Raw genomic sequence first — 25,474 nt, forward strand, 5'->3', positions numbered from 1 at the left:
GATTAGGACGTCAGCAATCTACAAGAGCTACAGAGACGAATATACGACGCCGTCTGTCTGCGCGGAGTACGTCCCGACTAGAGAAATCGGCCGGCGCGGGAGGCGTCGCCTGTGGCGCAATACAATAAAACGAAAGCAATTCGCTATTTTTTTTTTCAATAGTTCCTGTCCTGATACATACGTGGGACATTTTTATTAGTGATTTATTGGTTTATCGGTGTTTATAATTAAATTAATAGTGAAAATAGTGGTTTCATTAAAATGGAAGAAGAGCTATCGCGCAAAAACGTGGCCAGGAGCCATTGTAAAAGAACAATCACGCGAATACAAGCTCACTTAGAAACCACAAATTTAACATCCAGTCCATCCGTACTATTATTTGCTAATTTTTTTATAAAAGTTGGCAATTGACGGGTAATTTTTTACAAGGTCATGTCTCATGAAGCCCTTGGTAAAAGTTAAGGGAGTAAAAAAAACAAAAAACTGCTCTAAACGGGATAAGTCATAGCGCCACAGTGGCCTAAAATTAGCTTAATATTGTTTTCATAGATGGCATTAATATTACTACCACAGCCTATCAGAAATTTTAAAAGTTTGGTAGCGCTATAGTGGCCTAAATGAGTTAGGCCATTTTTGCACTATGGCAATACTAATTAAATTGATATTTCTTTGACGTTAGGCCAAACTGTCAAAATTTGCCGCGTATTTCTTGGATTGTTTTTAATGTTGAACGAAGGTTTTTTCTTGCAATTAATGGCTTAAAATGGATAACATGGAAGCTGGAACCTCTAGTAATATAGAAAACACAATGCAAGGTAAGCAAAACATGATTTTGATAAGAAAAATTGTCAGTCAATTGAGTGTTGTAACTAATTTTCTCAGTCTACTATTTCCTAAGAAAATTATTTTACTTTCAGATATCTTCGGAGTGGATGAGGAAGACCCATATCAAGATTCAGGCTCTAAGTATTTACCATCCAGATCGCCATCGCCAACTGCCTTGGATCTAAATTTTCAAAATCATAAAAATGGTTATTGTGAGCTACCGTAAAAGATAGATATATATGCTATCGAGGACTTTTTTTAGAGCTGTTTAAGAGGAACAATTCCACCGGACATTGTTTTCGTGTAACTTAAACTATTTAGGCAGCGCACGCCACGAAAGCTCACAAATGAAACGACTTTTATCACTTTATTGCAATTTTCGAAGATCTTTTTAAAAATAAAATATAGCCTACATATGTCACTCAGGAATAATGTTGCTTTCTACTGGTGAATTTTTTTTTAATATCGGTTCAGTAGTTCCAAATATTACCCCCTACAAACAAACTTAACATGGCCCCGATTCTCTAGTCTCTCTCTTAACTAAATTTAGAGTATCTGCATTCTTTTCTTTTTACTAATGCTAAAAAAGGAACGGAACATGACTTTCACATTTAAAGACTCTAAATTTTAGTGCACAATACAAATTTAAACAGTAGGTTCGCGAGTGCGTGCTAAAATCACGGGTTTTACCATCTAAAAATTAAATTTAGAAATGTCAAACTGCTTCTAGTCCTTTTCATATTACAATAAGTAAGAAGAGGGTGCGAATACGCTAAAATTAGGTTGTGCTTAGAATCGGTGCCATTACCTCTTTATAATATTAATAATGTTAATCTCAGGGTAGTGGCGTCCAACAGGGGCTAAACCGCGTCGCGTCGTCTAGCGTTACATCTGGCGCCCAACGTGGGGCCAAGCTGCGTCGCCAGATCCAAGCTGGCGAGTTCCGGTTCCGACGACATCGGAGGAGGATCAGCCACAAGTACCAGGAGCAGTCGCTACGCCGGCACTCTTGGGACTATACCGACGAAATATTGGAGACCTATTATAACATTGGAGCCACCCCGAAGACGAGGTCCAGGAGGGTCATCCTCAAGAAGTCGCCGAAGAAGTTGAGTTGTTGGCAACGCAGTTTCGATGTCATTAGAACAGCTGCAAGAGTTGGTGTTGTAAGCAGTGACGGGTCAAGCGTCGTCCGCATCCTTTGCAGGCGCGTCCATCTCGTATGATAGTACTAGTGACAGCTTGCGCGTGGAAGGATTCCTGTCAGCCATTATTAGTACAGGGGGAGCCTCAGGAAGAATCCCCCGGAGTCTGCAGTGAACCGTCAGGTCCTGAAGTAGTTGCTGTTTCTGAAGATCCTACTGGCCTTTTGCCCGAAGAAATGTAGTCAAGATTTTGCTGTTCTCTTCGTCGAGTCGCCTTCAGGAACAGAGGGGGAGTGTAACATATCGTTAGTTCCCAACAACGATAACAGATGGCACCACTAGTTGGATATGTCGCGCAAGCACCCATCGCCTTTGAAACGTATATATCTCAAAGCTGTACAATGTTTTGTATCCTCCTCGGAAGGATCATCAGTACCCAAGCTGCAGCCGCCGAGTCGGCACTCTTGGGACTTGCCTAATATACCGGTATTACGGTTACCCTGGGTTTGCAGCCGCCGAGCCGGCACTGCCCTCGGTATCCTAGTGCTGGTTCCGTGGATCATGTAATAGTCTATAGTGATTATTGAATATACGCTATTATTATACTCGCAGCGTTTCTTTGGCCGCAGCAGCCCTTCCCCTACGTAACAAGCGTTACAATAGTAATTATAGTATATAGTATAGATATAGATTATGTACAATCCTTTATACCTTTTCATTATAATACTACAGTGTTTTTTGTAGTTATCCGTTTTTCCTTTCCTAGAAAAATATGTGATCTAGGAGTTTGCTGGTCTGCACAAAGATTAACTTTACAGGAAAAATTAAATAGATGTTATTGGTTATCATTTGAAAATAAGTTTAATTGAGTAGGTACACTAGTACAGTAACACTTTTTTAATAATATTAAATTTTAGTCTTCATGAGGAATGTTGTCGTAGTACGATTGGTAATGTCTCGTGGCATTGAGTTCTTCAACTGTTGTAAATCTAAATACTTTCTTTAGTTATTTTTCGGCGTTCATCAAACAGGTGAATCAATCAAACTACACCGTGGACGATTTTTCTTATTACACACCCCAAGCAACATCCGTAAATAACGAGGACAAATGTTACATTCAACATTGACATATACACCGTCACCCATACCTAGATGCCAAGACCAAAACATTGAAATCAGTGATTACCAGAATATTGAAACCAATGATTACCAGAATTCGTAATTTCTTTAACATATTATTACCTGCAGCAAAGCTAATGTGATTAAAATAAAGATATGACTCCAATGTCAACAACAATCGCTCCACGACGACAGTTCTATGACCGGCGCAGCATGAAATATAGATTCATACGAAATAGTAATGTAGGCTGCGATCTGAAGTCACCATTCGAATCATACCTGTACGAGTATATGTGAATTAAAAAATAATAAATATGAATATTAAAGTATTGTTTATCACTCACCTCAAGCACACAGACAATCTTTCTTTAACAGGTATAGGTGAGCGAAAACTTGAACCAGACTTTCAAAATTTTCATAACTCATTCTATAGTAGTCATAAAATTTTCGCACGTCATAACGCAAATCATTGAATAAATTGTTGAATTCACCGGACGTATATCGTTGCTTCCAAAGGTTGTTCACCCAAAATCTTCTTGATTGATTAGATTTCTCTTCTTCTTCAGCAAGAGCTGCTATGAGCACTAGATCCCAGTCCACCATATTAAATACAACTCAGACAACTAGCTTGTAACAACTCTGAGACTGTTTTGACGAGAAATACGATATTGAGACGCTTCGGCAAGCTACAGGACGGTGCGGCATGCTAAAGGACGCCTCGTCATCCCTAAGAACATTGCAGCATGCCAAAGCATAGTTTCCGACAGTGTGCGCTTGCATGTAGGATGCCGAAGGATCCTGTTCCTTGCCGATGCCGATAATGGGCGCCGGGCCTTAGGGTTCCGTACCGAAGGGTGCCAAGTGGACCCTATTACTAAGCCTCCACTCTCCGTCTATCTGTCTGTCAGCGGGCTGTATCTAGGGCTAGCATCTAATACATCCTTTATAAATAAAGAACTATTCCATTCTGGAACTCAAAATGATTCTGCAAGACTTGGGTAATTATCACCGGTAGCTTCAAGGTTATTTCACACACAGTTTATTTCAAAAATTACATAAGATATTCAAAACGATGAAACGAAGAAATTCGGAACGGGGATGACGAAAGATTATTAGTATTTATTACTGGTGGAGCGGGAAACCGCAAGTCTTTCATTCTGAAATTGCTGGTAGAGCATATCAAGCGATGTTATGCCTACTGTAGACTAACTGCTTAAACCAACTTTCGTGGAAGTAGCATCCTTGACTGGAGTTGCCGCTCGACAAATATTCGGCAAAACCCTACACGCGGTTTTCTATTTGCCCATTCAAAAAGGAAACGCTAGGGCGTACACTCGGATGACTGGGCAAGAAGAGAGAACAAAGTAATCATGCAATTAGTGTTTTATGCAACCAATATGATGCTCGGCAGAAATCAACTTATGGATACATTTGTTTCTGCGAATTGACAATAAACATGCGTCAACGAAATGATTAGGATTTTATAGATCTTTTCAATCATTTATTGTGACAATCATATTAATACCATATATTCGTTCAAGGACAAAACGACACAAGTTGCTATGTAAGCAAAATGACGCTGCAGATTTTTTCACACTTCTTTTGGGACCCACATTGCGCATGAATTGAAAAAATACGACTCGCGAACATTTGCACTAGTAAAACATGCTATCAATAACATTATATTTCAAGCTGATATAGGCCAATTACCAGTTCAACACGGATATTATACCGGTGCCTATTCAACGGATTTAACCAACCCTACCTCACGCCAAAGCGATTACAGCAACACGCCAAGTCCAGCACAAACTGCACCTACTTCAGCACCGGAACCCCAAAGGGAAGCGCAGTGTTCCGGGAACAACGCACGGGAGGAAGGGCGCAGGGGACGGCGACGGAAGCCCTCCGCTCGGGACTGGCGCGCACTTACTTAGCAGTTAATAAGTGGTGATAATAAACGTGTTGCACGGACGGTGTCTTCGTTATTGAACCCTTCGAAATTGAATTCCTTTTATCACCTATTTGCGCATTTAGGTACATGTAAATTGCAAGTGGGGAGGAAGAAAGAAAGAAAGAAAGAAAGAAAAGACGTTTATTTATACAATTGTGCCACACATCACAACTTAAAGCTAAGAGCTGTTTATTCCAACCTATTGAGGAGGACTATGAGTTTTCATATAAATACACCAACATCGAATCTGAACTTGTACATTCAACTGAAGTCTTTAAATCAGCTAACAGTTTACTAAGCAGTGCTCATCTCTCTCTCTCTAAATATAGTTTTGTAAGCTTTTTTAATCAATAATTAATATTTAAAAAATAAAAAAATTTGCATCAAACTCTTCATCAAGCAGCAACAGTGGAAGCGATAACAACAACAACAGACAACAGCTGTTAAATCAGCTTAATAGAAGTGGTAACAGGGTGTGGAAAAAAATCTCTGATTTGGAGGTTGGAAAGCCCTATAGAATTTCGGAGTCGTTTCAAACACCATCTAGGTTCATAGCGACGTCATGCAGACGGTTGTAAACTTGGAAAACGGTTCGATGGTGACGCTCCCATTGAGGTTTAATGATATGAATAGTGAACTCTTAGGGGAGCTTAACAGTGGTGAACTTTTAACTCTTAGGGGAGCTTAACAGTGGTGAACTTTTTATAATTAGCAGAGGCCAATGCGGGACATCAGCATCGGCATGGATAATTTACTTTCCAAACACTGCTGCCACCACTGCTGAAGAATAATAGCTGTTTTTTTGTGTTGCAGCAGCATCTCTCTCTCTCTATCTGAACTCCCCCTGCTGGCATAAAATTATAATGATTATGGAGGTGCTCTATAACGAATGTAAAATGAGCTGGTGCAACTGCATGTCAGCTAGCAAACTAATGCGGTTGTGGACAAGACCGGTGCCATTGGCCAAAGTCTATGCTAATGTGAACATTCTAATGGTGAACGTATACGAAAACACTGAATTTGATGATGAGAACACATATACGTTAACAAAAATTTGGGATGCAATCACAGCCTACCTAGAAGATACGGTCGGTGACACCAATGTCGATGCGGCAGAGTGGTTGGAACTGTTGAACCACGTGCCCCCGGAGTGTTTTGCATACACACCATTTACAGAACAAATGGGTCACACGTTAGTGACCTATATAATTTGCGCCGTGTCGAACGAGGGCGCCTTTCAAGTATTGTGAGTGCGTGCACATAGGTTTTTTTTTGTGAACTTAATTATTTTCTTTGTTTATTAAACATGCGTGTAATCATTGTGTAAAGCTGTATGTTATGTACTAATATATTTTGTAAACTTAATTTTTCTTTGTTTTTTAAACGCGTGTGTGTGTAATCGTTATGTAAAAAAAGCTGTATGTTAACTAATATAATGAATTTAAATAATATTAAATATATTATAGATATAGATGGATTCATGTACGGTAAAATAATGTATTTTAAAGCGGTGGGCATTTTCGATGTAAAAAATAAGTTTGCGTATTTATTTCATATAAAATTACCGAATTGGTTGCTGTATAAATACAATAGCAAGACCATTAGATATGTAATGTATATAATATCCATGGTATGCTGTTGGCAAACTACGACACTGATATCGAGTATGTAGAATTTTTGCGGATAATGGATCAATTGGATCCGGGGAAACAATTCGTGTGGGCGTACAAAGGTGGTCATGTTGAAAGATATTTATTATACAAGCTGTTTTTTATACATATAAATTTGGAAACTTTGAAATGTCCAAAACTCGATAAAATTATAGAAGATTTAAACCTCCATGATATTTTAAAAGATAACTATGTTAGGCATGTAGCGTTCAGGAGGAAAAAGTCAGTGTGTCATTGTAGTCATGTAGAAGTTAGTCTTTTGGATATGGCTTCAAAACTATATCCAAGAAGAAGAAGAAAACCACCACCGGAATCGAACCCCAGACCCCCATTATTGACACTACATTTTATTTCGACTATAATAACAACAATTATGTAAGTAGTGTAGTAATATTTTCTGTAAACTATTTAGAGAGAGAGAGAGAGAGAGAGAGAGCTACCTATACTTATTGTGTATTGTATTAATTATTGTAAGTGTACTACATAGAAAATAAAACACATAATTTTAATTAATCTTGTTTTCTTTATTAATCCAACTGGTAGAGTTCAAACCGAGCCACTTAACTAAAACTTTTTTACCACGCCGTTTCACTAAATATATGTCTGGATATTTAACTTTTTGCAGTTCATGCTCATAAAAGCCCCCTAGTATTGGTTTTTTCTGCTCATCCTGTAATTGGTATGTTACTGGATTGGTGTTATTCACTTTGGTTATTTGAAAAATTTCCGTACTTAGTTTAAGCATTCCACGCGTGTCCCGTCATCGGCCGATTTACTCTTCACTGGCTCGACCCACGCATGGAATACTTTTGCATATCAATAAAATCTATTTGCCAAGTATCATCGATGCCTTTTTGAATGAAACGCCTTCGAGGAAAATTTTTACGGGCGCTCCTATGGACTTCCTCGACAACCGTCCACTTGCTCATAATGCAACAACACACAAAAGTGGTGGTGGTGGTGCCTGTTGTCGGGAGCTTAGCAGCAGCAGCCTCCGTACTACTGGAAGCGGTAGCAGGGTTGATGAGCTCGGTGGTTTAAGCAGGTTTTTTGGCAGCTGCAGGAGGGGGAGAATTTTTTTTGTAGAGATGGCTTTTATAGTTTGAGCGTTTTTCCTAATCTTCGTTAAACATCCAGTTATAGCCTCATCGAGTTGAGCCTTGATTATAACATCGTTTTTATGTTATCCCACTCCTATTACATTATGCACAGTGGCATCATTGCAAATTACACACCTCCATGTCATATAGCTATATATATGTTTAATCCTCAAACAACTGGGAATACAACTTAGTTGCGAGCCGACAGTGTGCGAATAACGGTGTTAGCTAGCTACCTCTACCTACCTACCTACTAGTTTTTTTTCCTTAACTTGTGCGCACGCATACGTTAAAAATGTATGAATGCAAATTTTGCAATGTCGAGGTGGAAAAAATAAACTAATTTCACACTCGCAGACGAAACGTCATAAAATACTATGCAGGTGGAATGAAAAAATGACAATTATTGTGGTGCGTGTATAAAGTATTTAAATAATACCGCACCACACAATAATATAACATTTTAGTATACATGTCGCTGCCGCCCCCCTACCGCTTGTATATATGTATAACTGTCTAAACTGATCATAGTTGTGGAGGAGGAGAGAGCCGCCGCCGCCGCCGCCGTGTGAGTAAAGCTTTGGTCTGGCGATCGTGACGCGCAACGCTGCGGTATGCGCCGCAACGCAGCGTCACGACGCAGCATTTAGCGTCCCTGCGGAGAGGTGGTCAGTTGATTTTGCCGCAGCTACCAAGGTAGACGTGAACATGAACAATTTTTCTGTAATTTGCGCTTTGCTTGAAGAGGAGGAAGAAGAAGAATTTTTACTGCTTCTGAATAGACAAAGAAAATCTCCGAGGAACATGTATTTACAACGGAGGAGTGAAGGTTGTTACGAAACCTTAATAAAAAGGCATTTAATTGATTGTGAAGAAAAATTCATGGGTTACTTTCGGGTTTCAAGGGAGATCTATAACAAGATTTTAATGGCCATAAAAGATGATATTAGTGACACACAGCCTAGAACCAGAAATCGGAATTTTGCTATTACGGCACAAGAAAAACTATTCCTAACGTTGAGGTAAGTTAAATGAATTTATTTCGGTAATTAAATAAAACAATTCATAATCATATTATTTTTATTAATCGAATACAGTAACTCGGTATAACATCAAAGTATGTTGAATGATTGCTGTGGGGATGGTGTCTCTCGTTGCGAGTTGTATGCGTGGATTGGATGCTGTGGTGTGTTGAATGATTGCTGTGGGGATGGTGTCTCTCGTTGCGAGTTGTATGCGTGGATTGGATGCTGTGGTGTGTTGAATGATTGCTGTGGGGATGGTGTCACTCGTTGCGAGTTGTATGCGTGGATTGGATGCTGTGGTGTGTTGAATGATTGCTGTGGGGATGGTGTCTCTCGTTGCGAGTTGTATGCGTGGATTGGATGCTGTGGTGTGTTGAATGATTGCTGTGGGGATGGTGTCTCTCGTTGCGCCAAGACCAATAATTCCATTTCAGTAACGATGTTACAAACTTGAGCTCTGATTTGAGCTATTTTGTCCGGAGGAAATTGACTAACTACGTCGGCCATACTCCTAAAGAATGTGTGTACTGGAGTATTGCCTTTTTCTGTAATTTGTCTCAACATGTTTGTTCTTTCTTCTCTATTCTTTCTAAACTCTTCGACAAGGCTCTCTCTTTTTTTCTTTTTCACTTGTGATGTACCTTGAGTTTTGTTTTGTGTTATTGAATGTCCTTCTTGCGATGGTTGTTGTGAAATAGATTCACATGGTGAATACGGCGTTGAACTCGGCATTGAAGAAGTTGGTCCTGAACATATCTCTACTGGCAAATTGTTATCTTCATCAACCTCAAGAACATTTCCGGGATTTAGATTTGAAATAGACTCCCTTTCTTCAAAGCTGTCATTTATAAATTTAAGTCTTTCGTCGTCATACTTTGAAACGAAAGAAGCACTTCCAGTTTTCTTCTTATTTTGATTTTTTCTATAATTGTCGCGTAAATTACGCCATTTATTCTTACATTCTTCAGCTGAAACAATAACATTGTTAGTTAAACAAGTGGAGGTAAACATGAGTAGTGATTTTAAACGAGATAATCCGAATAAATAAAGTATTTTTCTTCATGGAGAAATAAGATTTAGTTAGATGGATTCATAATTGATAATTTACTATTATGTTTACCTACACGGACCACTGAACTGAAACGGACTACCTTTGCACCGATGTTTGACCCATTAATTAAGTACCTACTTTTTTTACAGGTATTTGGCGACTGGTGAAAGCTATAGATCTTTAAGTTTTCAATTTCGAATTAGCCATAATTGGATATGCAAAATTGTGCCTAAAGTCTTACAAAGTATATGCTTGAGACTTTTAAACGTTGCACTTCCTGAACCCACCGAGGAAGATTTTAAAAGAATAGCCGAAGAATATTGGTTTTTATGGAATTTTCCTAATTGTATCGGGGCAATAGATGGTAAGCACATACGCATCGTGTGCCCAAGTAACAGCGGGTCCTTATTTTTTAATTATAAGCAGTTTTTTTCTATTGTTTTACTTGCCGTGGTCGATGCGAATCGAAAATTTATAACAATAGATGTTGGTTCTTATGGCAAAGAAGGTGACGCAGGCATATTTATGAAATCTGATTTATTTAAGAAAATTCAAAATGGGCAGCTAAAGATTCCCCCGCCAACAAAGTTGCCGGAAGCTGACATAGAAATGCCTTATGTTTTCGTAGGTGATGATGCATTTAGTCTCACCAACTATATGATGAAACCATACTCAAAAAATCATGCGTCTCAAGATAGGTCAAAACGAATTTTCAACTACCGCCTTAGTAGAGCAAGAAGAACATCTGAAAATGCTTTTGGCATATTATGTCAACGATTTCGAATATTTTTTTCACCTATTGCAGTAAACCCTCGTGTCGTAGACAAGTTGGTTATGTCAGCTTGTATCATCCATAATATGATGAGTTCTTTGATCATACACGATTCAGACAGAAATACTCTTGAAATGCCTTCTGAAAATGTAATTCCTATGGCGCGTATACCGGGAAGAGGTTATAATATAAATGGTTCGGTGACACGTGACTTATTCAAGCAGTATTTCAACAGTGATCGTGGTAGTGTACCTTGGCAAGACAGTGAAGTAGATAGGACAAGTTAAGTGAGTAGGTAATTCAAAACTTATTGCTTATTTTCTATAACATTAAATAAAGTTAAAGTGTTCATTAAATTTAAATTAAATTGTTCATCAAGTTTCCAACCTCAGAATCATCAAAATGTTTCATGTGTCACTAGTAATGTTTGCCACTTTTTATGTAAACTTAGGTACCTACCGCTGTCGAATAAACAATTAGAAATATATACAAACAACTCACGTGTTTTATTCAACTTCTCAGCTATCTCCCTCCAGCAATTATCTTTAACTATCAAACTTTTATGTTTTTTGTCTTTATTTTTATATAAAGAAGGATAGTTGCGAACTAATTCTATTAAATTGTCTTCGAAAAATTCCATAATGCACACCCGTGACGCACACCGCACACCGCAGCGTTGAACCGAGAATGACGCCGCGCTGTGCGGCAGTACACCTCCCCACTTCACCGCGCTTGCCCCTCGCCGCTGACGCATACTGCGACGGAACAAGAGAACATTCTCGACGTTTTTCATATAATTGGGTGTCCTACAACGCATACCGCATACCGCAGCGTTGCGCGTCACGATCGCCAGACCAAAGCTTTAAGGCTTTGTCAGACAGGACGCGTACTTAGCGCGCGTCAGAGCGTTAACTTGACGCCGCGCTATGACGCTAAGATGTGTTGTACTACCATCGTACAATACCGTCAAACAGAGCGCCGGCGCTAGCAGTACGCAACGCTCTGTCGCGGCGTTAGGACGCTTTTAACGTCGGGTGTTGTATTTTTTTACAAATTTTATTTTAGCGTCGGAGTGAATAGGCGTAAAATAATAATAAAATACTGCATAATGATCGAAAATTTGATAGAATTGGTTAGAAAATATCCATGCTTATATAATACGAAGGATAGTTCATATAAAGATATATCAATGAAGGCAAAATTGTGGGCACAAATCGGAAAAGAAATTAATGAAACTGGTAAGTAAAAAAATTCGTTTATTGATTAAAATAAGACACAAATTGTTCACGAGTTTCGAATGCTGCAGTCGTTGATCTTCTATTTGTTGGACGATGAGTTATTAAAGCACGCATAGGTGCGTTTTCGTCTTCCGACTCCGGAGTTAATATCGCTGTACCTTGTTTTGTTCGCAAGTAATTATGTAAACAACATGCAGCTTTAATAATATCAATTGATGTGTCCACATCACAGTCAATAGGTCGTAAAAAAATGCGCCATTTTTGTGCTAATATTCCGAATGTATTTTCAACCACCCGACGTGCCCTGCAAAGTCTTTTATTAAAATTTGTTTTTCTTTCGTCTTGTGTGGCTAAGGCTCTTGGGAATGGACGCATCAAATATGTTTTTAAAGCAAAACCTTCGTCGCCGATAAGTACATGAGGTACGGGCTCCTCGGTGCCTGGAAGAGGTTTATCTGGCAGCAGAGATTTTCCGTGGATATATTGCCGATAAAATATTGAGTTCTCGAATATACCACTATCACTTTGCCGCCCGTAACTACCGACATCTATGACGGTGAATTTGTAACATGGATCGACTATAGCAAGAAGAACTACAGAAAAAAACTTCTTGTAGCAAAAATATTCTGATCCACTATTTTGGGGACACTTTATAGAGACATGTTTCCCATCAATACTACCGACACAATTCGGGAAGTTCCAGGTTTCCCTATAACCCTTCTCTGATTGTTTCCATGTCTCTTCAGTAGGCGATGGCATATATTCTGGTTGTAATGTATTCCAGATTTCTGTACAGACTTCTTTTACAATACCACCGACTGTTGAACGACCTACTCGGAAGGAGAAGGCTATGGTCTGATGTGAATCACCCGTAGCTAAGTACCTGAAACAAAATAATACAATTTATGTTTATTTTATAGGTGAAGTAGCTAAAAAAAATGGAAGAGCTTGAGGGACAATTATATGAGATACAAAAAAGAGGTTGCAGGTACTACAGGACAAGCTGCAAAAAAATTTACAAAATGGCCTTGGGCTTCCCAGTTACAGTTCCTTGACTCAACTCTGACAGATCGAGAAAGAACTTCAAATATTCGAGAACCTACACCAGAAACATCGTCAGCTATAGAAACTCAATCTCCAGAGACGCCTCCACCACAGACACCTCCACCAAGAACACAAAGCGCACCCCCGCCAGAAACACCTCCGCTAGAGACGCCCCAAACAAATGACACAAATAGTTCACGAGCTAAGAAAATTAAAAAAACTGACAGCGAAATGGATAAAGTTATAAATTTTCTTCAAAATAAGAAAAAACAAGAGTATGATGCCATAGATCACCTATTCCAAAGTTATGCCCAAACATTTAAAAGTTTTTCCAAAGACAAACAGATAAAAGCCAAAGTAGAACTAGCCAAGTTATTTGCAAGCATAGAAACAGAGGAACTGCAAGAAAACGTCCAGATATTGAATTCACCACACTATTCCATTATTAGTACCGAAGACTCCGTCTGCTATGCAGTACCCAATTCTGTTCCCGAAGATTCATCCCCAGTAGCTGTTATAGATTTATCTAACAGTACTTCATCATACCTGCAACAGCCTGAGCAGCTACGTCAACCACTACGCGAAATCGATATTCTACATGTAACTAATTTTGGAGCATCGACTTCTGATTACAACTCAGCTGATTTTGATTGATTTTCATAATAATAACGCAATGAACATGTATTTAAAAAAATAAATATTTCTTACCTTAGACAGATTACAAGTCTTTCTCTTGTAGAAATAGGTGTCCTCCAGTTTGTGGTACATTTGCTTATTTTTGGGATGAGCAGTTCATGTAGTTCTTCGAATAAATCTTGAGACATACGAAAGTATGTAAAAAAACGATCTTCATGTGATGCAAGCTCACGACACAAACGATGATACTCTCCTAAATTCTTTCTCTTTTGATTGATGTCGTGCACCCATACTCTTTTTCTCTGTGACCGTGATAAAGCATATAAAAGTAATAATTCTTCCACATCTGAATCACTCGACATCTCCATAACGAACAAACTCTTCACACTGCTATCGATCTGCACTACGCTTTGGCGAATGGCGAAATGGCGGCGCGGTGTCGTCGAGTCAGTGCCCTAACGCGCGCTAAAGCGTTCTGTTTGACGAAGCCTCGCGCGACGTTAAAACGGGACGCTATAACGCTACTACGCAGCGCTAAAATACGCATCCTGTCTGACAAAGCCTTAACATTCGTTTTTTCGCCGCGCCGCCGCCGCAGCCGCCAAAATGTCCATTTTGTAATGTCGAAGTTGCAAGCAATCAACTGATTGCGCATTCACGCACCAGACGTCACAAGTTACTGTGCAAACAAAACGACGGTGAAGATTATTTTACGTATGTGGTAAATTCAGCATTCAAATGCCGGATAATAAGTTACCGAATAAATGGCTCCGCATCAAGTACATTAACGCCGGACGTGTACTTAAAAAGGGTTGCCAACAAAGTGAAACAATTATTGAAAATGGAGTGTGCGAGTCTAATAAAAGGAGATGAAGTTGCAAAAGATTTGAAATCATTTAACACGAGAAATGTTCATTTGCAAAATTCATCGGATCTATCATTATACTATGAGGATACGTGTGCCAAAATTATAAGCAAATGTGGTGAGTTTCAAGAGAGGGACAGCGGTTGGAGCTTGGAGGTTAATATTAATAAATATGTGCCATTAAAGGGTGGCTCCTCCTACATTCCACTTCCAGCATGGATTAAAAATTAAAACGCGTGTGTGAACGTGAAGAACAAGGACAATGCGTGCTTTTTTTGGGCCGTGACGAGTGCTCTTTATCCAACTAAGTCGAACTCGTACCGTGTATCCTCATATCCGCACTATGAGACGCTCTTCAAAACGTCTACAATAGATTTACCCGTATCGATTGGGGGCATTAAACGGTTCGAAATCATGAACGAAATCAACGTGAACGTTTACGGGATTGAAAATAATAAATTCAAAATAATTGCACCCCTCTACATATCACAGGCGAAACCCTACAATCGACATGTAAATATATTGTATTATGAGGACTACTCTAATAAATCCCATTATTGTTATATGAAAAATATGTCCCGTCTGTTGCGTGCTCAAATCACTAGTCATAAGAATATTTTTTTTTCTGTAATAGCTGTTTGCAAAATTGCACAAGTGAGTGTAAACTTCAACGTCATACAACTTTGGGATGTCAAAAAACTCTAATAGAAGTGCCTACTGCCGATGACAGGTATTTAAATTTTAAAAATTATAGTCATCGGCTACTGGTGCCGTTTGTCATTTTTAAAACCGCTTAAAACAAATTAAATGAAAAACACATATTCTCACGAGCACATTCCTTGTGCATTCGCATATTACATTCATTGTAATTACAATGACGCGTTATCAAAGTTCGTAACATACCGTAATTTTAAGATTGCGTCATAAAATTTGTTGATAACATATATTGTGACGCGAGTCGTATAGCCGATATTTACTCTAAAATAATTCCATATGATAAAACCGAAAGTATAAAAATATTAGAAGACAATGCGTCGTCGTCGTCGTCTCACTGTCATATTTGTGAACAGCCATTATTAGCAACAGATGAAAAAGTGATCGATCATTGTCACCTTACCGGGAAAATTAGGGGTGTAGCACACTAACATTGCAATTTGAAATACACCTTACCTAAATTATATCCCTATTTTTTTCATAATTTAACCGGATACGTTAGTCATTAATTTATTAAGGAGTTGGCTGCAAGAGGTGGGGAGCGTATTGAATGCATTCCGCTACATAAAGAAAAATATATTTCATTTAGCCAAAAATTATGTTTTAAAGATAAAGATAATGATGATGATGATGAGGGCGGCCCTACTAGCGCAACAATCAACATCCGTTTTGTAGACTCGTTTCAATTCATGTCCACCAGTTTGGATAAATTGGTGAAAAATTTGTCAGCTAGTCAATTTCAAATACTGTCCCGATATTTTATAAAACCCACATGAAATGAATCTTTTAACGCGGAAAGGTGTTTACCCGTATGAATATGTCGATTGTTGGGACAAGCTCGATGACGAGTCGCTGCCTGATAAACAATTATTTTATAGTGCATTAACACAGACGCATGTTTCCGATAACGATTACACACACGCGCAAACAATATGGAATGAATTCAATATAACAACCTTGGGTGAATATTGTGATTTATATTTGAAAACTGACGTTTTATTGTTGGCTGAGGTGTTTGAAAATTTCCGCAATATTTGTCTAAGCTCTTATACACTAAACCCGTGTAGATATTTAACGGCGCCCGGTCTTTCGTGGGATGCTATGTTGAGGCAGACGGTCGTAAACCTTGAACTTTTGACCGATTATGAAATTATACAATTTTTACAATCCGGTATTCGGGGTGGAGTAAGTCTAGTTGTCAAAAGTCATGCCAAGGCCACCAATAGCTTTACAAATCCAACCGCCGCGCCGTCGCAGATGAAAGCAATTTCATCGTGTACTTGGACGTCAACAATTTGTACGGTTATGCAATGAGTCAGTTTTTACCATACGGTAACTTTGTTTGGTTATCGGATAGTCATGTCGCCTCGTTTGATATACTAGCGCAACATGCCGATTCAGATTTAGGATATATTTTGGAAGTGGACTTGGAATATCCACAATCGCTACATGATATACACAACGACTATCCATTTTGTGCGGAAACAAAAAAACCACATAATGGTAAAAATAAAAAACTTTTACTAACACTCACTGACAAACATAATTATGTAATGCACTATGTAAACTTGAAACAATGTATAGAATATGGTTTAGTTTAAAGAAAATCCATAGAACATTGTCTTTCCATCAGTCCGCATGGCTCAAACCTTACATTGAATTAAACACTAGAAAAAGAACACTAGCGAAAACTCGTTTGAGCGAAATTTCTGGAAATTGATGATAAACTCAGTGTTTGGGAAAACGATAGAAAATGTAGCCAAACGGGTTGATGTCAAACTCTGCACCGTGTGGAGTGATGTGAAAACAAAAGCTAAATGTAAATACGGCGCAGAGAGATACATCGCTCGCCCCAATTTTCACAGCTGTAAAGTCTTCTCGGAAAATTTTGCAGCTGAAACAAAAATCTATACATATAAAAGGAAAAGGTGACTGACTGACTGACTGACTGATCTATCAACGCACAGCTCAAACTACTAGACTGATCGGGCTGGAATTTAGCATGCAGATAGCTATTATGACGTAGGCATCCGCTAAGAAAGGATTTTTGAAAATTCAACCCCTTAGGGGGTGAAATAGGGGTTTGAAATTTGTGTAGTCCACGCGGACGAAGTCGCGAGCATAAGCTAGTATTGTATAATAAACCAATCTATGTCGGATTCAGTGTACTGGAAATCTCAAAACAGCACATGTACGAGTTCCACTACTCGTACATGCAACCTAAATATAAAAACAATGTACAATTGCTCTACACAGATACCGACTCATTTATTTACCAAATTAAAACTGTCAAATTTCTACGAAGATATAAGACACGACTTGGATACCAAATTCGACACCTCTGATTTTCCAGAAAACAATATTTATAATCTCACCCTAGTAAATAAGAAAGTGATTGGACTCATGACAGATGAAAACAATGGATGCATCATCGAAAAGTTCATAGGTTTAAGATCAAAAATGTATAGTTATATTTTTCGGGGTGATTTAACTTAAAAAAATAAAGGCACCTCCGCGGCTATAGTAAGAAAATTAAATTTTGAAAATTATAGGATAGCTCTAGATTCTAACTATGTTAAGTATGATAATATGTACACGTTCACTAGCGATAAGCATAATGTATTCACTCAAATAAAAAGGAAAAAAATCTATCTAGCGATAATGATAAACGATTCATCAGCCAGGACAATGTAAATACACTAGCTTTGGGGCATTATAAAATACAATAAAGAAATATATACACTTTTTTAAAACAATTTATTTATTTATTTTTTCATCAATCCCATAGCATATAGCATTTACATAGATTATACAATTCGCGACGCTTCGCTTTTAGATACATTCGCAAATAATATATTAACGTCGTAACATTTCGTAACGCTTCGCCTTTTTTTTTTTTTTTTTTTTTTGTTTATTTGAAAGTAATCAACAGCGTAAATACATAATTATTATTTAAATTTAAATCTAGGTATAACAGAAGGCCAAAAGAGATTACTTAAAATTATAATTAAACTATTTTAACAGAATAGAGTTAGAATAAATGTAGGTATATACAATAATAAAATAAAATTACAACAGTGTGTGTATGATTGTATGTGTGTGTGTATGCGTGTGTGAGTGTGTGCTTATGAGTATGTGTGAGCGTGTGTGCATGTGTGTGTGTGTGTGTAAAGATAGATAACCACATCCGCCAAACCACTGCATGCTGCTGCCACGGGTCGTCAGTGTCCTCCCAATGTCTCAGCCCACCCCCACAATGAAAACACAGTCATGTCTCCGCGACCCGTATAAAAAAAAACCCGTATAAAATCCCGGTTCGGCGAGATCCTGGGGCCTTTGACACATACGCATGGGCCAATCGTCAAACGTATGTAATCGACTCACTTTCCAACTGAAAATAGGATACAAACATGCGGGATAAAACAACCACCTATTCATTTGACTGATTCTGCAATCCACACTCATCTCGTCCTCTTACTCCTCCTCCCTCAGCCATCAGCGCCGCCGACGCCACTGCTAATAATGCCGCCGTTTTTCTTCTACCACTACTATCAATCTCTCTTGTTGTATAGTGCTGCTGCTGCTGCTGAGGAAGCTGCGGTGTGTCTCTATGCTCGGGTGAGGCGGGCGGTGGCGGCGACGTTCCACGATCCAGCTGATCCATCACTGGTTTTGAACTATTATAACGATGGTGCTCCATAATATGTATGCACGCGCGCGCACAGCCGTTCTATCAAGCCACGGGCCCCGCCCGTCGAATAAATACCCACTGACCATACCACACAGAGATAAGCTACCCACGCTCGGCCTCAACACACAATGATAAGCTCCCCTGGGAACTAACGCGTACCATGTAGAGATATCACGAAGCGTCGACGCGTGACGCGTCATGTCGACGCCTGCGTGACGTCAGCAACGCGTCAGTGAGCTGGAATCCGCGAACCAGCCAATCTGACCCCCCACACCATACAAACACACACCCAAACAGAGCTACAATATCACGAAATCATGCCATTTCAGACCATCTGCATCGTCAACCTAAATTGAACTCTACCACCATACAAACACACACATAATAAAGTTCATTTTACCCTGCACAGGATGTGTTTTAGAACCCCCATATTATAGCTACTAAGTACTAGACGGATTTGGCTAAAATTTGGAATTGAGATAGATTATACCCTGGATTAACACATCTTTTTATCCCGAAAAAGAGTTCCCGCGGGATTTTGAAAAACGTAAATCCACGCGGACGAAGTCGCGGGCATCAGCTAGTTGATTATAAATAAGATTCTCAATCAGCAAGAAACAAGTGATTTTAATGAAAATAGATTTAATTATTTATTTATGATTTTAATTGTAATTCCTATTGATTTGCAAAAGTATAATTAAAATTGATTGAACAACTAAACGGGTGTTTAATATTATCTGAGGTATGTTAAAAAAATTAATAAAGGAGGGATTAGCATATAGGCAAATAATACATACAAACTTACATTCATACTTACACACACATTCAAGAAACTTGTCGTCTCGGATCTACACCACACGCAAAGTGCGGGTAGGGGGTGAACGACTGATAGGAGGCAGTCGAGCTCCGACGCCCGCGCCCCGCACAGTGAAGACGTGGACAATTGAGTTTATCGAGCCGATATTTACACTATTTTTAAATACTCATACATCAGTTACTACAGTTACAAAACTGTTTTTGTTCTAGCCACCTGGTCCCTGAAGCACCACATTCTATAGAATGTGGTACCAGCACACCAAATTATACATAATTCAACAGGTGGTGGGATTTAAATATGAAACTTCAGCACTTGTACAAACTAAGGCAGATAATTTCAATTGCAAATGATGATATATATATATTAAATAAATAGTTTTTTATATTATTTTTTCAGAATAAATTTGATTTGATTACATTACAATGACCATTCCACGATTACAATAACCATCCAACGCCCGCCGCCGATCAGGTTAGCAGCCCAAGCTCAAATTCATGTCAATAGCAGCCCAGGCTCAAATCATTGAAAGTGGCTTAATTGTTGGTTTACGTCCACGTTGTTATTTTTTTAAAGCCTGCCGACTTGTTTTTTGCAAACAGTACTACAAAGTTAGTATACAACACCTGGGTATATATTTAATTTTACATCGTTTAATTAAGTTGTGCCGTGGCGCGCTGCCACTGAGATGGCCACCCATTATTCAAACTAGTTTATGGCCGCAAGAAATACGAAAACTTGGTGTTCATAGAAAATAAAGTAATAACACTAAAATAAAAATAAAAACTATAAACTTTAAAATAACTTAGGACAAAAACAAAAGGGCGAAAGAAACTGTAAACGAGGGCCATTATTTCTCAAATACAAAAGTGCGCTTTCGAAAAACTATCATAAATAAAAGCTAAAAGCCATTAAAATATTCGAAAGCTTATACAAGTGCCTAAAACTGTGGGACTGAAATTGCTAACATATGCGTGAAATAAAAAAAAGACCCGGCGTTAGAACGTTTGAACGCGTGGACTATGGAACAAAATATCTACGCAAGACGGGGCGTGGAATGAGCCAACCACGAAAGTGGCGCGCGAGAGAAGAGCCAATGAGGAGCTGTTAAACTCGCGGTTGTTTTTTTCCGTTTCAGATTTGGGACTCTCGACTTTGGGACGTTTTAAGCTTACGCTCGAAGGAAGAAGGGGTATTCGAGATTCAACTACAGTTCGGGTCGATAGTAGAATCTAGACCGATTTTCCTCGAGTCCGCGTATTTTGAGGAACGGATATTTCTCTAATAAATTTGGAGTGTACTTAAATTAAATTTTACTGTGGTTCCAGTGTATTACTCAAATTTAGCTAAAAGAAATATGTAAAAAATTGTATAGGCAGTGTAAACGTGGCAGCAGCGTCCTTGAATGGTGGTGTACTCTATTTTATTGTAATTAATTCGGCTATTGAAAATAGTTCCACAACTTTAAGCTTATAAAACTGATTGACCGATATAATTAAGTAAAATGGGCCCAGAAGGTGCTCTAGAAATTTTATATCATTCTAGACGTAGTAATCTAGAAGTAGTACTGAACCTTGGACCTTGGTGGAGTGGACCGTGGGGTTATTGGGTGTGATTGTCATATTTTACCTAATCACCGTATCGTGTATACGTTTCTGCAAGAAGTTGGGATACATTGGGGTAAGGCCGCGAAATGAAAGAACCTCGCGGTTAGATATTGAGTTAGAAGAGATATACCGAAGTGGTTGACTAAGACAAGTTGTGAAACTAGATTCAATGTATTTAAAATAAATACTAAATTTAGATTGTGTATATATATATAACGACATAGCCCAACGAATTAGCCAGCTGAAGTGGCAGTGGGCAGGCCACGTCTGCCCCAGAACCGATGGCCGATGGGGCAGACGTGTTCTGGAGTGGAGACCGCGTATCAGCAAGCGCAGTGTGGGGCGACCTCCAACCCGCTGGACTAACGACCCTAAGAAGATAGCGGGAAGTGGGTGGATGAGGAAGGCGGAGGATCGTGTGTGGTGGCGTGCTCTTGGGAAGGCCTATGTCCAGCAGTGGACGCAAATAGGCTGATTGATTGATTGATTGATATACACTCGGCGTCAAAAAAATCGCACCTTTCAAAAAATCTACTTCAAACAATTTTAAACCTTATTTGACATCAATAATGAGGGTCATGTTGGGTATCATTTGAAAGGGGATGAAATGGAGAGCACAAAAACAATTCAATTGATTATTTTTCTTTTACTGGAAGAGCACAAAAAAAGAAGAAGAAAACACTTACAATTTTGCTTCTTAAGACAGCCGCTAGTTGCGCTACCTTTTGTAGGTATAAAATGGTCAATACAGGTACAATCGGGGTCATTCGCTATCTAACCGTTGAAGTGGACACACGAGAAGCTCATTCCCAAGAAAAATACCTTTGAAGATGGATACCACTATTGATGAGGCCGCCCAAGTGATTGCACTACTGCAATCAGGCATGCGGCAGTGTGATGTCGCTCGGCAACTCAACTTGAGCCGTTTTTCGGTTCGAAGAGTGTACCAGCGTTTCCTGGAGACCGGTGGCTTCGTCCGAAGACATGGGTCTGGTAGACGTCGCTGCACCTCGGAGAGAGACGACCGATTCATCGTAGTGACGTCTTTGAGAAATCGGTTCTTAAATGCTGTTGAGTTGCGACAGCAGCTCCAGACAACTAACAGAAGAACTGTGAGTGTGTCTACGGTTAGACGAAGACTGAGGGAGAAGAAAATAGCGGCGCGAAAAGCTGCTACGGGTCCCAAATTGACCGCAGAGCATCGGCGAGCCCGCTTGCAATTCGCTCGCGAACACGTCAATTGGACCCTCGAACAATGGAAAGCTGTTCTCTTCTCAGACGAGACGAGAGTGTGCCTTTTCTGCAACGACAGACGCAAAAGAGTGTACAGAAGACAGGGTGAACGATTCGCCCAAGCCTGCATCCAGGAGACGGTGGAATATGGAGGCGGTTCTTGTATGTTCTGGGGCGGCATGTCTGCCGACGGCAAAACCGACCTTGTTTGCGTCTCTCGGGCTCGAGGTGCTCGCGGGCAAGGGTCACTGACTGCTCACCGGTACATCACAGAGATCCTGGAAGAACATGTGGTCCCCTATGCCAGTTTTGTTGGCGAGGGGTTCATGTTGATGCACGACAACGCTCGCGCTCACACTGCAATTATTGTGCGCGAGTACCTTCAAGAGGTTGGGATCTCTGTCATGCACTGGCCAGCAAGAAGTCCAGACCTGAACCCGATTGAGCACCTATGGGACCATTTAAAACGCAAGGTTCGGTCTCGTGATCCCGCTCCTACGACTCTCCAGGAACTCAAAGATACTGTTATTGAGGAATGGAACACTATCCCTCAAGAAGACATTTTAAAATTGATAAGATCCATGAGGGATCGTATGGAAGCCGTCATCAGGGCAAGGGGGGGTAACACTAGATTTTAGATTATTTTTAAGATCATTTTTTGTATTCTTTTTTGTATAATTAATCTGTTTTAAATTAAGGCTTAATTAAGGATTTTTACTGTTTCATAAAATTCTTTTTTTGTGCTGTTCCAATAAAAGAAAAATAATTAATTGAATTGTTTTTGTGCTCTCCATTTCATCCCCTTTCAAATGATACCCAACATGACCCTCATTATTGATGTCAAATAAGGTTTAAAATTGTTTGAAGTAGATTTTTTGAAAGGTGCGATTTTTTTGACGCCGAGTGTATATATAAAATGTGTGCAGTGTGTCACTGTATAGCCTCCTCTTCTTTTTTTTTGTCTTTTATAGAAGTAGAAATATGTAATGATATTTTCTTATTTTTGTGTGAATGTGTAATTATAATTATAAGTTGTAAATAAAACCAGAGCTGTAGGGGCTTTTCCTTTGAATGTTTGATTTCCCCCTACTATTAGCATGCTCTAGGAAGCAACATTCGGCGAGCTTCAGGTGGGACAATCCGTCTGAACTTCGTCTAAATAATAAAACTCAGTGTCCCTCCTTTTTATTTCTGAAATACTCAAGTGTATAAATAGTAATTTATCCACCTGAAATAAAAAACTATTGAGTAAAACGATCTTTCTTTTATTGCTATCATTTAGATATACCCAGAGAACTCGGATAATGGAGGTTCAATCAAGTCAGGGACTTGTCAGTCATAGTATAATTATAGTAATACCAAGTCATAAAACCTTATGTGCCTGACTAGATTGAAACCATTCCAATATTAGAATTCCCTCATATTACCTATATAAATCACGACTCTTACCATTAAGTAGAGTTAAGGCTAGTTTTTTTTCAGCAGTACATCTAATTTACCATACTAGCTCTTATCCAGCATTAAATAGGGAATAGAATTCAATTAGCAGATTAACGCAGTCTACGACTCTTGTCAATATACACATTGATTTAGTAGGTAAAATGCACAATAGTTGGGATAAGGTGGTGTGCTATAGACTACTAGCTACCGCAGTATCAACATCATCATCATCATCATCATGAACAACTTTCACCGGCTCACTACTGAGCGCGGGCTTATAGAAAACTCTCAGGCTTGTAGCTTCCCTCACGATGTTATCCTTCTGCGCTTTACAAGTAATATTTTAATTAATTGGACGCACACGACCACGAAAGGCTGAAAGTATTTGTCGGGTTGGAACTCCGACCTCTGAAGGCGGGCGATTTAACATTAAGATATCACGACGTGCAAACAGTACGTTGTAAAAGGGGCCTGCATCTACGGGTAACGGAGCTTGCTGGCGAACAAAGAAGCAGGTATCCAGTATTTTGCCCGTGTCAAGTACTACTTGACTGGAATTACGTATCTGAAATGCCCCTGTCAACTACTGCTTGACATGGACTGGCGCTCTGGAGAGGCCGCGATTGATCAAAATATACCTATCTCTCTTATACTAAGGCGTATTCATATACATTTATCTCGCTTCTTCGTTAAATTTGCTACAGATAAAACGGCAAAATATCATAGACTCAGTAGAAAAGAAAAGGAAAAAAAACGTTTCAAGCGACAGTTCATTTCTAACGGTTTGTTGTCAAGGTCTCGTGAACAGTGTTCGTCGTATTTCACCATTATTTCACACAATAAAAATTGTTTTGTGCGTATTATCGTTCATTTAACGAGGTAAGTAAACTATTAATATGTTTTTAAAAAGATTTCACCATAGAACACAACATTTAACTGTTTTCGGAGACTGAAATGTTCGTCTCAAACATTTTGGCAGTGTGAAATCGAATTTTTGACTTCAGTTTTAATACTTTTTTACTCCTACTATCATATTATTCGAAATTAATAAGTTACATTAACTATTAATCAACCGGAATCAGAAATAAAATTAGCAAAATATGGTTACATCAAGCAAGGATTTCGAATTTCAAACAGACTGTACTCGTAAGTAATGGTTGGTATGGTATAAGGCTCGGGGCACACCGCATGATCTGGAAATACGAGCCGAGTTATTTCAACCGGTAGTTGACACATTTTATACGTATACATTTTGTATGTTTTTCTTTTAAATGCTTTGGTGGTAGATGGTGCATTCTTTCAAAAAGGGTGATTGGTGCAAGAGGGAGAGGCGGCAAACCACGCAATGCTCGGAGGATATCCTTTTCTTAGTATGGACAAATAATATATTTTGTTTTTTTTGTGACTTCACTTATTAACTAACAAAATGCGCGAGAAGAAGGGTAAACTTTTTAATTTTTAACCGACTTCAAAAAAGTAGGTTCTCAATTCGTCGGAATCTTTTTTTTTATAATATTTTTTGGGGTCGGTGCCA

The 25,474-nt window shown here is 39.0% G+C and overlaps 3 protein-coding genes across 3 annotated transcripts; 1 reads left to right on the forward strand and 2 right to left on the reverse strand.

The window, feature by feature from the left end:
• Positions 1–8,876: 8,876 nt before the first annotated feature.
• Positions 8,877–11,515, reverse strand: LOC138403931 (transcription factor Adf-1-like). The gene is made up of 2 exons (XM_069506264.1): positions 11,160–11,515; positions 8,877–9,803 (listed from the first exon to the last, which is right to left on the reverse strand). The coding sequence occupies exons 1-2, from the start codon at positions 11,473–11,475 to the stop codon at positions 8,923–8,925; spliced, it is 1,197 nt and encodes a 398-aa protein (XP_069362365.1). The 5' UTR covers positions 11,476–11,515; the 3' UTR covers positions 8,877–8,922.
• A 4-nt stretch (positions 11,516–11,519) lies between these two features.
• Positions 11,520–14,141, reverse strand: LOC117992841 (uncharacterized). Its single transcript, XM_034980552.2, has 2 exons — positions 13,649–14,141; positions 11,520–12,779 (listed from the first exon to the last, which is right to left on the reverse strand). Exons 1-2 carry the CDS (start codon positions 13,942–13,944, stop codon positions 11,915–11,917), a joined length of 1,161 nt encoding a protein of 386 aa, XP_034836443.1. The 5' UTR covers positions 13,945–14,141; the 3' UTR covers positions 11,520–11,914.
• Positions 12,830–13,654, forward strand: LOC138403878 (uncharacterized; the record flags this gene model as incomplete). The annotated part of the gene is made up of 1 exon (XM_069505997.1): positions 12,830–13,654. A coding segment is annotated over one exon (765 nt), but the record flags the coding sequence as incomplete, so codon positions are not given.
• Positions 14,142–25,474: the final 11,333 nt, after the last annotated feature.

Source organism: Maniola hyperantus, chromosome 22 (genome assembly GCF_902806685.2).
Source record: "Maniola hyperantus chromosome 22, iAphHyp1.2, whole genome shotgun sequence".
Lineage (NCBI taxonomy): Eukaryota > Metazoa > Arthropoda > Insecta > Lepidoptera > Nymphalidae > Maniola > Maniola hyperantus.

What these genes read in the sequence shown, in the direction of transcription:
- LOC138403931 (XM_069506264.1), bottom strand. Translation starts at nt 11,475, where the DNA reads ATGCGTTGTAGGACACCCAATTATATGAAAAACGTCGAGAATGTTCTC. An exon ending in TGAGAAGTTGAATAAAACAC is followed by an intron (nt 9,804 to 11,159) that starts GTGAGTTGTTTG and finishes TTATTGTTTCAG; the next exon opens with CTGAAGAATGTAAGAATAAA.
- LOC117992841 (XM_034980552.2), bottom strand. Translation starts at nt 13,944, where the DNA reads ATGGAGATGTCGAGTGATTCAGATGTGGAAGAATTATTACTTTTATAT. An exon ending in AGACTTGTAATCTGTCTAAG is followed by an intron (nt 12,780 to 13,648) that starts GTAAGAAATATT and finishes ATTTTGTTTCAG; the next exon opens with GTACTTAGCTACGGGTGATT.